This window comes from Orcinus orca, chromosome 2 (assembly GCF_937001465.1).
Source record: "Orcinus orca chromosome 2, mOrcOrc1.1, whole genome shotgun sequence".
Classification (NCBI taxonomy): Eukaryota; Metazoa; Chordata; class Mammalia; order Artiodactyla; family Delphinidae; genus Orcinus; species Orcinus orca.
Window position 1 is genome coordinate 75,763,244 of NC_064560.1, and position 13,255 is coordinate 75,776,498.

The following is a 13,255-nucleotide window of genomic DNA, read 5'->3' on the forward strand; positions in this document are numbered from 1 at the left end:
CTAACTTTTTATAATGCTGTTAAAAGAAAAACTTCTGATGGAATCTTGGTTGTTTCTTCTCTCTCCATGCCGATCTAGGAAGTGCAAGTGCTGTTCAAGATCCATTTCCAAATCCCTATCTGAAGGTGTCTTGACATACTTTTTTGTCCATACGGACCTTTCAGAGAATCAGGCTGTTTGTGATTACTCCTAAATGTTACTCTAATTTCACTCTTAGTTGTTAATAAAACTCATTAGTATAAAGCTGTTGCCAATCAATTTTATTTTCTAGTTCACCACTCATTTTCACTTCCATATAACCATCAAATCATTCATTATACATATTAAAAGTGACACACAAGAGGACATATGCCATATTCAAGCAAAGAATGCTACATGACACCAAAAATGCTTTACTTGTCAACAATCTAGTAAGGGGAATCTTTCCACTTTATTACAGAAAAAAATAGCAAAATCAGAAAAAAATTTAAAAGACAATTTATAGGAAAATCGGCAGTCAAAAATCCAATTCTATTTTACAGTAGTGGGCTATACTACTCTTATGTTTTACAGAAATGAACAAACAAAGTCAGCAATTTAGAAATGGAAAATAAACTTCCTTTCTTAGCACATAAAAAAAAGTTCAGCTGCAGGAAAACCTGTGCTTCCTTATTATAGTTTGTTAAATAACTTAAAAAACAAAGTCATAAGCAATCATAAATGTGCTGCTGGTGTGTTCACTTTGTGGGCCTCAAGGGAGAAATGTGTCTGGCAGGAGGTCTAAAGCACTGTAAAAAAACCCCACATGCTATCATGATGCCACAGACAATCCCAATCCCCACCCCTAGACAATATCTTTAATGTAAACCCATGTTTTAAACTCTACGGCTTTCAATGATTAGGTAGACTCTTGTCTCAAACCAGACTAAAAACACCTGAACTTTTCTCACTGGAAAGGAAATCATACCCTGATCACATTCCATTTCTCAGTTCTTCTAAGTATTAGAAAACTGTACTTTCTTTGAAAAAATAGCTAAAGTTCCAAAGAGAAAAAAAACCCACAAGCGATCCAGGGTATATATAAACATGTATTTTACCCAACACAGTGAGTAACTGTACTACAGTTTAGTCAATCTACTTGAAAAGGTTAATGCCAATGGCAAATTTAGAAGGGGATCCCTGTTTTTTCTATATCTTAAAAAATACTAGTGAGCTGTATAGTTAGGAGGGGATACATGGGGTTAACTGTAAAGGCTTTGATCTGCTTTGTTCAGCTCCACTTTCCTTAGAATAATTAGAAAAACTTGCAGTTGGTTTGCTAGTCTGACCTATAATAATATAGTCAGAAAAGGCATTTTATCAACCACAATTTTCAAATGAGTATTTTAATATAAAGCAAGACAACTCTATACGGTGTCACAAATGACAATTCATAAAAGACCAATTAAAGTTCAGTATTTAGGTCAAGTTTTTCCAAACCCCTGGGCAGCCCAGGTGGGCTAAATGCAGCATGAGTGGGCCACATGTGCCCTGAGGAGAGGTCAGGAGGCAGGTCAGAGTCCCAGCAGGTGCTTGGTGACCACAATGTTGCCTCTGGGGATGGCATTCAAGTCAGTGATGACACAGTCATGTCACAGGTGCCACAACAAATCCCAGTATTCAGATGGCACAGAGAACACAAATAAGTTGAAAATCACTGTCCTGGTGGTTTCTACCTCCTCTCTGTCTCCTCTCTCCGGGTCCAACTAAAGCTGGTTTGTCACAAGTGAACAACAGCTTCCTGATGGTCAAAACGCCCAGCGTCTTCTTCTCAGATACTAAACTCCATATACATTTCCTTTCTCAAAGCCCTACCTGACCTTAGTTTCTGCAAAGTATTTCTTGTTCTCTGGCCTCTGTAATTTTTTTCACTTTCCTTCTTCATCCAGATCTCTTTCCCTTCCTCTCCCTAGTCTCAGGGAAATCAGACCTTCTGTGATTTTCATAATGCATAGGCAAATGACTCCTATGTCTTGCTCTAACGCTGATCTTCTCATTTTCAACACAGGATTTCTGTCTGCTGGGCATGAATATGTGCTGAAGACAGTGCCCAAGTCACTCTGGTGAAGATGGAACTCATTTTCCTCGAGACTGTAACGATCTACTTCCCCTATTTCTGTGAACAGCAGCAGCTGCATCTCCACCGTGCATGTGCGAGTGAGAAAACACCTCCTGTCTCAGGCTGATCCTCTCCGTCCTTTGTAAAATTTAGGTGTATTTTTTTTCCAGTTATATATTCACACATTGTTGAAAGACTCAGTCTTTCAGTTCTGGAAATTTTTCCTGGATTACTTTAGTACTTTTCCCTCTCTGTTTCCACTTTTCTGTCTAGAACTTCTGCTATTCAGTTATTGAACCTCGTGAACTGTCCTCAAATTTTGTCATTTCTCTTTATTTTCCAATTTTTTTCGTCCTGCTGTTTTCCTCAACTTACATTTCTATTGAGTTTTTCATTTCTGCTATTGCATTATTCATTTATAAGAAGTTTGTTTCTCCTGAATATTTTTTTATGTATTATCTTTTATAACCATTTATCTCTGAGGATATTACTAGATTAATCTCCTCCTTGCCTAATCTGTCTTGTTTTGGCCTCTGTCATGTTAAGAGGCTTTCCGCAAACGCCTCGTGATCCTTGGCTGTTCACTCCTATGTAAGAGTTGGGCACATAAATGCCAACTAGAAACTCTGCCCATGGGTGGTTTGTGACTGTGGGCTTAATAGTTGGGAGACTTGGCCGAGTAATTTCTTTGGGGAACCCCCCCCCCTCCACACACACACAATGTATCTTTAGATCTTTCCTCTTAAATCTGTGTCTGATTCCACAGAACTCTCTTCTAATTTCCTGGGGGAAAAGGTTAGGGGTGGTGGTGGTTCTCAACATTCAGTATGTGTCTAATTAATCCCATTTCAGTGTGGTAGCCCTGTCCTCAGCTGTGCCTGCTGTTCCTCAGTCCAAAGACCTGCTAAGGATTTGGCTTTCTTGGACTGCTCAGTCAGTGCTTGCGTGTCTCACTGCTCCTTTACTCATGTCTTAGTGGGTCTATGGAGGGAGGGGGCCTGATGCAGGCATTCAGCAAGAAGGCCTTGCTCCCCCTCTTCCATTCCCATTGCCCCTGATGCCAGTGGGACTTCCCCAGGATTCTTTTCAATCTTTCTACTTGTCTGCCTAGCCAATATATTGCTACAGAAGTCACTTTCTTCAAACACAAAACCAGTCACTTACTTGAAAACCACACTGGCTCTCCACTGCCTACAAAACAGTCAAAACTCCTTAGCACAGCACACAAGGTCTTGGATGCTCTGACCCCAGCATAGCTTGCCAGCATGACTTCTCTTCATACCACTTACCACACATAGTACAACGTTAGTTTTAATAGTGCACGTGTACCACCCTCTGCTTGAAGACAGGCAGTTATGGAGAGAAGGTTGGAACTAGACTGACTAGATCCACTGTCTCGGCTCTGCCACTTTACCAGTTTACCAAATTAATCTCATCTGCAAAATAGGGATCATAATAGTACCTATTATTGTGAGGATTTATCAGAGCACTTGGAACAGCAACCGGCATATATGCGTTAAAGATTTTAGGTCTCTGCACACCTGTCTGCCCCAGAAGACTATCAAGTCCTTGGAGAGGATCTCTTCTCATTTGCTTAACATTTGTGGTGTGTTTATAATAATGGGGCAGACATGATGCTATTCACAAGGGACAATGTAAAAAGAGCATGGCAAATGGAGACGGTTGGCAAATTATTAAAACATAATGTGACAAATGCTACAATACAGGAAAGAGCACAGTGAAGAGAACATAAAGCATGTAAGATCTAATGGTTCAAAACAGGTGGAGAAGGCTTCACAGGTCCAACATTTAAGATGGGGCTTGACCAAAAAAAAAAAAAAAAAAAGATGGAGCTTGATGAATGAATATGTAAGGCAAAAGGTGGTACTCCTAAGACAGTGAGTGGGGCGAGAACCACAGGTGAGACTAGAGGAACAGGTTGGGGCCAACTGCACAAGGCCCTGTATAACCTGTTTGAGTCTCTATTTTGTTTCAACCACTGTTTGTCAATTTCACCGTCCTAGCACACTGGGAGTGCCATAGACAATTTTGAGGAGTTATAAGTATTTTGTTACTAATAGCTGAAATGCAGCTACTTGGCAATTATTTAAAAAATAAATTAGAACACGCTTCCAAATAATGTTGAAGAAACCAGATATAAAAGAACACATACTCTATGATTCCATTTACATAAAAGACAAAGCTAGGCAAAATTAATCTATGTTGTCTCAATTTAGGGTATAGTTACCTTTATCGGTGGATAGTGACTGGATGGGGATCCAAGGGGGACCCCTGAGTGCCAGTAACGTTGTTTCTTGATCTGGATACTGGTTTCACAGGTATGTTGTTTGTGAAAATTCATCAAGTCGTATACATGTATTTTGCTGTATCTGTTGTATTTTAAGTTAAAACAATAAATTAGATTCATGACACTTAGTGGTCACTTGGACACACATGCGTTTACTTGAAGAAGAGGTGGAGTTACAGACTGGAAACTCATCGTGCAAATATCACTAGTTTTGTGTTCCTTTATGGACTACCTCAGGACAGCTCTGGTACTCTGAACAGCCAGGAAAGTTATCACATGGCCAGAGTCAAGTCACCTTCACCAACAGCAGGGCTTCAGTGAGGGTGGGAGGAATTGGCTTACACCTAAGGGTTAGTTATATTGAATATATGTAGCGTCTCTGAAATGCCAACATTCTGCATACATAGGAGACTGCCTTTTCCTAATTTTAGATATTATAACAAGGGACTGATGGTTCCTTATTAACCTTATAGAGAAACACAGGTCAAAAACACATCTTTATAAGCATGACTTTTAATGCATTTAACATTTATGTACCCTTAGGAACATAAAGAATCAAGTTTGTTTTTTTCCTTTCCTTAAAAAAATTTTAACTAAAAAAAAAGGTACCCAATTAAAAACAAGTAAGAGTAGAAAAAGATATATAATGAGAAGTCAAATTTTCTACTTCAGATCTGTTTCCCAGGGCAACCACTATTAGTATTTTCTTATATGTTCCTACATAAATATTTTATAAACACACAAAGGCATATATAAATGTGTGTGTATTACTCCTTCCCCACCTTCTTTTCTTAAACAAATGGGAGCCCAGTATACTCACTTTTTTTAACTGTAGATGTTTCATTTCTGTAAACATGAATACAGCTCATTCTTTCCACAAGTATATATAACTGAGCATACATACTATGAATATATATATTATGACTTACTTAACCAGATTATTTCTAGTCTTTCGCTTTTATAAACAATGTGGCATTGAAAATCCTTGAAGATACATACTTTTTAATTTATGTAGAAGCTGCCCCAATGTATACCCCCAACTCTGTTACCAAACAGAGTTTTTGACCTCTGCATTTCTCTTTGGTTAACATTAGTATCTGTTATTTTGATTAGCCATCCTCTGTTTAGTTCCACTGATCTTCCCATTTCTACCTGAATGAGTACTACCCTGTTTTGATTAACACAGCCTTAAAATATATTTTAATGTCTGATAGGTTCAGTCTCCTTATATTTCTCTATAAAAGGATCATTTAAAAAATATTTTAAGAACATTTCAGACTGTCTTAATGACAGACTGACCAGCGCAATATAGTTATGCTCTCAGTATATAAATCCATCACAGACCTTGGAGATATTGTGGATTCAGTTCCAGATCACCACAATAAAGCAAATATCACAAGGTGAGTCACACGGATTTTTTGGTTTTCCAGTGCATATGAAAGTTATGTTTACACTATACTGTAGTCTAGTAAGTGTGCAATGGCATTATGCCTATATATCTTAATAAAGAAATACTTTATTGCTAAAACATGCTAACCATCATCTAAGCCTTCAGCGAGGTGTAATCTTTTTGCTGGTGGAGAGTCTTGCCTCGATGTTGATGGCTGCTGACTGATCACGGTGGCCGTGGCAATTTCTTAAAATAAGACAGCCATGAAGTTTGCCCCACTGATGGACTCTGCCTTTCATGAACCATTCCTCTGTAGCAAGCAATGCATTTGACAGCAGTTTACCCATAGTAGAAGTGCTTTCAAAATTGGAGTCAATCCTCTCAATCCCTGCCGCTGCTTTATCAACTAAGTTTATATAATATTTTAAATCCTTTGTTGTCATTTCAACAACCTTCACAGAATCTTCACCGGGAGCAGATTCCATCTTAAGAAACCACTTTCTTTGCTCATCCATAAGAAGCAACTCCTCATCCATTAGTTTTATATTTGTAACAAATAATGAAAAAGTTTGAAATATTGCAATTACTAAAATGTGACACAAAGACACAAAGTGAGCAAATGTTGTTGGAAAAACGGCACCAAAAGACTTGTATGACACAGGATTGCCACAAACCTTCAATTTGTAAAAAATGCAGTATCTACAAAACACAATAAAGTGAAGCACAATAAAATGAGGTATGCCTGTAATGACGTGAAAACTTGAATTTACTGCCTCCTCTCAAAAAGACAGAATATAATTATCCATATCACAACAATTTTAAATAGGAAAATTACCTATTAAAACTCTTTTTAAAGAATACATTTGTGTTCGTAGACCACATATATACATATAGAGCTAATCACCTCTCTTTAAAAAACTTCTAAGATTCAAGTTTTTTACATATTACATTACACGTAAATACCTCAGGGGGAAATAATAGCCATACTGGCTTAAACAGCATCCCTCCCCAAATTCACATCTACCCAGAACCTGTGAATGTGGCCTTATTTGGAGATAGGGTACCTGCTGATATAATTAAGCTAAGATGCGGTCACACTGGATGAGAGTGGGCCCTAACCCAGTGACTGGTGTCCTTACAAGAGGGAAACTGGATACAGATAGACACACAGGGAAAATGTCATGTGACAACAGAGAAAGAGACTGGAGTGATGTCCAGGAAGTCCAGGAATACCAAGGATTGCCAGCAATGGCCAGAAGCTAGGAAGAGGCAGGGAAGGATTCTCCCCTAGAGCCTTGAGAGAAAGTGTGGTCCTGTAGCCATCTTGATTTTGAACTTCTAGCCTCCAGAACTGTGAAAGGATAAATCTCTGTTGTTTTAAGCCACCAAGTTTGTGGTAATTTTTACAGCAGCAATAAGAAAGTAATACAATAACTATCCCAAATTTGTGTAAGTTGAACTACCATAAATTTTGAGTGCTGTACTTGTATCAAGTGACTTATCATTTGATATATCTTTTTCAGTCACTAGGCAGCTTCCAAAAGGCAAAGGAAAAGCATGTTAGAAAACCCTTTTGAAGTTTTTTGTTTTTTTTTTTACTGTTACCTCATTAAGGCACAATTATATTACGGAAAACCAGTTCCTGTTTTACAAAGGAGTCATACTTCTATTATATATTGTCTCAATATGTTTTAACAACTTCAAAAGTGCTGTTGGATTATATGGGAACAGATTTTTCTTCTGCAAACGATAAATGGCACCTTGTAGCTCTTCAAAGCACTTTACTGTTCTGTAAGATATTCCCACTTTAGAAACAATGTTATTTGGGCCTATGTCACAATCAACAGAGAAGGGAGTATTAGATTCTTTGGGAACCAGAGACCTCGACTGAGACTCCAGGATAAGTTCTTTTTTATCCCTACTTGTTCCAATTGTGTCCTGAATTTTCTTCATTGCTTCTTGGTGTAAAGATGTTAGTCTACTGTTTGCTAAACGCTGGTCTGTGGATTCTTCTTCAGAATCATCAGAGGTTTCATAATCTACCAGACTTTGAGAAGTTCGTTGGGGAGACAGATTATTAGCCTGGAGTGTGGCCTGGGCCTCCTCAGACATCACAGCATGGTTCAGTGGTTCAGAAGACGCTTCAGAAGCCCAGGAGACCCAAGCATGAGCATCTCTGTGATTACCAAGAACAGCCAAAGGACTAGGCTCTGTTTGGTTGCTGCTTCTGTCTTGGACAAGTAAGGAGATACAACAACAAATATTTACATTATCTTTAGATTCAGTTATATCAAAGTACTTGCAAATGGTGAAAAAATTATCCCAGTCTTTTTGCAATAATTTTAAATACCTAACAAAATACTCAAGAAAACAGGTTTCTGATGAAATCAAAAAATCAAGAAGAACTGTAGAATCAAATCCTATATTTTTTAATAAGAATAAAAAAATACAGTGTGGATTATAGCCATTTTCATGTGTGTGATGGTTCCACATTTCTTTTTCTTGGGTCAAGCTTTCAGTAGCTTCACATTCTCTGAAAACAAAGAGAGCAGAGACTTCAGATTAATGACTGTTTACAAATACAAGTTTTGACAGATGTAATTCACAAACCATAAATTCTCCTATCAGATTTCTTTTTAATGTATGCATTATTTTAAAAACAAAAAAAATTTCAAAACAATCTCTTTTTCCACAAACTCCATATAAATCTGATTCAGTAAAATAAATAAAATCCATTGACTTTGGTAGTTCTAGTTTTTACCTGCCCAATTAAAGTCCTCTGTCTTCCTGTCTCTTGACATCAGAATTCCTTGCTCCTACAGGTAACTAATTCCCTGTGGTAAGGTGGGAATTAACCTCCTTCCTTTCCTTCCACACTTGCCTCAACAGGGGTGGGAATGTGACCCAGAATGACCAATCAGAGTACCCAAGCTCCTGGCCACCATGATTCCAACATGAATCTGTGACCCACGTAGGCTAATCAGATTTCTCCAGGACTTCTGCTGGCACCATTAAAGATTATAACTGTAAGGCTGCTGTAAGCCTGGCACTGCTGGTGGCCCTGTCTGAGAATTAATTCAGAGCCGTGAGATAGAAACAAAGAGAAATAATCAATGACATGGTTTGAGTCATATACAGTTACACCTGATGCCAGTTTGACCCCTTAGAATTCCCAATTAAGAGTCAATAAATTCCATTTTTTTTTCACTTAGACTAACTTATGTTGATTTCTATCACTTATAGCCAGTCACTCTTAACTAATACAGTTACATTAAAAAAAATACATGTGACATGAGCACATGCCTCTGCGAGCACACTAAACTCAAGCTAAGAAAGTTAGAAATTCACATACAAAGTAAATTTAATTCAGAGGCTTCCTCTTTCTTGATGAGTAAGAAGTCAGCTTTGAATACAACTAAGATATACTCTACGAGGCATGTGCATTCAGACAGAATTTGTATTTGACCGTTTCTAAGCCTAATTCAAATCGCATGCAGGAATTCTGTGTTCTTGATTAGAACCTTTTGAAAATTGGCCCCAAACTCTTACAGTCTGAAAGCAGCCACTGCCAGCAGTGTCATAATACAAGTAAGAACTGGCAGCACAACACTGCACCGACAGTCATTAGTAAGAAATCCCTTTCTCTGAAGCCAAGAAAGAAATGGAAATAAAGCAAATACTTTAAGGTTTTAATAAAGCAGAAGCAGAAACAGTGTAAAAGGTCTTCAGTTATTAACTTCATTACCAATTACAGATATTTGCCACAAGAAGATTGACCCAAGATTGACCAAGTACAGCTGTTTTAATAAACAGAAATAGGATCAGTATAAAATGTCATCAGTAACGTAAGTTCATAATCAATTTCAGATATCTGCCTCAAGATGATATCAATCCCAGTTCAACTGTACATTAAAATGAAAATTTACAACAGCTCCTTTGATTACTTACAAGATTGTACTCACCTTTAGAAAGGCAAAAATCACCTTACAGAAGTTCAATACAGACAAGTTAGTCTTAGAGGTGAAGAGAGTTCTTAAACATCAATTAAATTAAGACTTAGACAAGTGTATTAACTTATTCCTGATCACACAGGTAAAGCAAAGGTGGTGACTCAGCCAGAACCCATGCTGTCTAATATCAGTCTAGTTCTAATCCCTAGATCTGCCTAGCCAGCCAAGTTTTCATAATGAGAACTCAAATGTAATCTATTTTCATGTAGGGCAGGGTTAAAGAAAGGAATTGGAACTTATAAGGAAACCACAAGATTGTTAGGGATTTTTTTTTTCCCCTAATGATGGAAAGTAAATAGTATGTCCAACACATTATTAAAAATGTTTTCTGCTTTCCTGGGATGTAGTTAATAAAATTACTTTAAAATATACGAACCTGGTCAACTTCAGGTAGATGCCCATTGCTGTTTTGGCAGCCTCCAGCATGTCATCGTCTTGTTCTATGAAGACCCTAGACAACCACTCACAAAGATTGTGTGATCGCAGAGACGGCTGAAGGTGAGGCTTTAAGAAGGTCAGTAACTCAGACATGAACCTCTGTAAATCAACTTCAAAAAAATGCAAATTTCAAAGAGCAAGCAACAGTTTATGAATGCATTTATAATAACTTGCCTATATATAAATTTATAATATCTAGAGTATTTTAAAATTCATTTTCATAATTCACACTTTCAAAAAGTTTGTGAGTTAGGGATTATCTCCACTCTGTATATTAGGAAACTGAGCTTCAGAGAAAAAAATGACCCAGTCAGTAGGATACAGTTAAAATGTATAGCCAGATCATCTACTTCCCACGCTGCCAAATAACTAATTATCTCTGAGAAATAAAAGTTACATAAATTCTTGCTAAAAGCATATAAATGAATGAGTGGTAGGCAACAGAAATCACTTCACTGGATGTCACATGGTTTGTTACTAGAGGCAACAATGCACCCAAACAAAAATAATATGCCCTCAAAATAACAGAAAAAAATTTTTTTGTTTGTTTAAAATTGTTTAAAGTATTAAAAGAAAGTACTACTATTAAGCACAAAAGTCAAAAAGGTTTTGAGGAGTTTTAACTGCAATTTAAAATTCTTGACATATAACACGCGCCATCTAGTGTTGTAAATGATAACTGCACAGGATTATATCTTGCAATGTTACTACAAGCTAAATGTTACCTAAAGCAATTCAGGGAAGTCACTGCTTACAATTCAGACCTTTCACTGAAACTCTATGCTGCTTGCTTAGAGACGTTTACTATTCATTTTTCTCAAATGAAACAGAGCACCTACACTGAATACTTTAAATGGCTCTCTTTGGACTCTAAGTTAACATCCTGGAAATTTTATACAAAAATTTCTTCATCAATATAACTTCTGACATAATAGTTTCGATTCAACTCCTAATTGTCAAAAATCTGTATTAGTAGATATACCAATTTTATGAAGGAAAATATGAATAATATACTACAAGTATCTGAATATGAATTGACTTACATTGCTTACTTTGAAGTGACTCAACAGCATCTTTATTTTTTAAACACAATTATTAACTATACTATGCAAATTCAGTTTAGAGCACAAAACTGAAACTTTATTTCTTAAGGTAATTCTAGTTTTTTCTCTTTTTTTGGAAGAAAATTAATAAATTATAACTAGAATAACATATAGCTTAAATTGTGAAATTACAGTCCTGAGATTTGATAATTACGAATAATTTTACTTCAGTAAATAATTCATTACTTTGCATACAAAAGGAGTTTGAGAGAGTTACCTTTCATTTCATTTGCTGAAGCACCATTTTGAAACTTGATTTCTAAGGATCTAATGATAAGTAAGCTCGCTGCTCTAAGGATCACATGATCTGGACCAGGGACACATTCACATCCAGGTTGGACTTCATCGCCTCCAAAGCAGGAAGGTTTTCCATAGACAGACAGTGTCCTCAAAAAGCCCAAATCCACAGCTTGCAGAACAGCATCAGCCAAAGCCAACAGGTCCACATCTAAAGGATGATCTGGTGCCATGAAGGTAGGGACGGATCCCCGACAAAGGTCTTCACCCACTTTGCAGAGAAGGCACTTTTTGATGAATATGATGAATTTCCTTTTGACAAAAGCCTGAATAGGCCAGGTAATAACGTTGAACACACAAGAAGGTTTCAAAAATAACATCCTCTGGCAAGTGAAATGTAACTTCAGGTGGATTCTGGAGGCTATAAGAAGTTCAAGCAATTCCAGGAAACATATCAAGCTGTTTATTAGTTTAGAAGTATCTTGGTGGTTTTCAAAATGCTGAGAAAATAAGGAATTGTAAAAGACTTCAAAAATAGTGTCAAAAGGAGTCAGGAACTGCTTTAGAATTTCTGTGATTAAAAAAATAGTAATTATAAGCAACAGGAAAAACAAAGACTTCTTAAAAAGCAATTTTACAATTCAATTTTTATAATTATTATCCTTTTATAAGATGAAAAAATGGATTGGATTGTTTATCTCTAACATGAACAAATGAAGATACACAGACTAAGTAAGAGCTAATAACCATGGCTAATACCCATTTTACAAATATCAGTAACATCAGATGATGCAAAGGATATATAAAAATGAAAAGCTTTAATTTCAATTTTTAATAATAGTGAAGTTTTACTTTTTTTCCTTTTAAAAAGGTATCCTCAATCAAAAAATATGGGGCAAAATTCTTTAGTTTTTCATACTTCAAGACAGATCAGACGTTGTAAAGTAAGTTTTACTCTTCATTATATAACTATAATGCTCCTTGGGAACAAGATAATGACCATTGTTTACAGGGAAACATAATTCATACCTGTTTTTTGTGAACATGTATCTTTAAAGATTTCTTTTATTACAAAGGTAAGCATCCAGAGGCAGTGTACTACTTTATCACTTTCAGTATATTCAGAAAGATTTTTTTGGCAAAAAGAAATCCAGGAATTACTCAATGTTATCTAGAAGTTAGAAAAAATTTAAAGAAGTTATAATACAATATTTTCTTTACAATTACAAATTACCTATTATATACAACTCAATACAACATTGCTTACTCCCTTCCAAAAAAAAGTATGATAATATTTGTTAAAACAAGGACACAAATATCCTAATATTCCTTAAATCAAGAAATTCAATATGCCATAGAAATAAAAGATCAAAGGGAACATGAAAATATTACCAGTGATTATTATCTCTGGTACCTGGAATGATATGCAATTTTTATTTTGGTCTTTATACATTTTCTCTTTTCCCAAATTTTCTACTGCAAATACTGCCTTTTTTAATTCAGGAAAGAATGTTATTTTAAGAAAGGAACAAGCAATTATAGCTGAAAGAAGTCAGTAAATTTAGATTTGTTTATTAACTAATTCAGAGATAAGAGAAAAATCTGATAATTTGTTCATATTTTTTCATTATGCTGAGGACCACTCTTAGAATTTATTTATATTAAACCTGTGAAAACGGTCTTAGTCTCAAG

The 13,255-nt window shown here is 36.2% G+C and overlaps 1 protein-coding gene across 4 annotated transcripts in view; it reads right to left on the reverse strand.

The window, feature by feature from the left end:
• Positions 1–239: 239 nt before the first annotated feature.
• LINS1 (lines homolog 1) overlaps positions 240–13,255 on the reverse strand; it is a 29,434-nt gene continuing 16,418 nt past the window's right edge. For 3 of the 4 annotated variants that reach the window (XM_004271649.4, XM_033431427.2, XM_049706100.1), the window contains 4 exons: positions 12,593–12,734; positions 11,544–12,134; positions 10,162–10,333; positions 240–8,308 (listed from right to left, as the gene is read on the reverse strand). In XM_004271649.4, coding sequence (XP_004271697.2) covers positions 7,423–8,308; positions 10,162–10,333; positions 11,544–12,134; positions 12,593–12,734 — 1,791 coding nt within the window. In that variant the 3' untranslated portion in view covers positions 240–7,422. The remainder of the gene's footprint in view (positions 8,309–10,161; positions 10,334–11,543; positions 12,135–12,592; positions 12,735–13,255) is intronic. The other variant, XR_004484192.2, reaches the window with a different exon arrangement.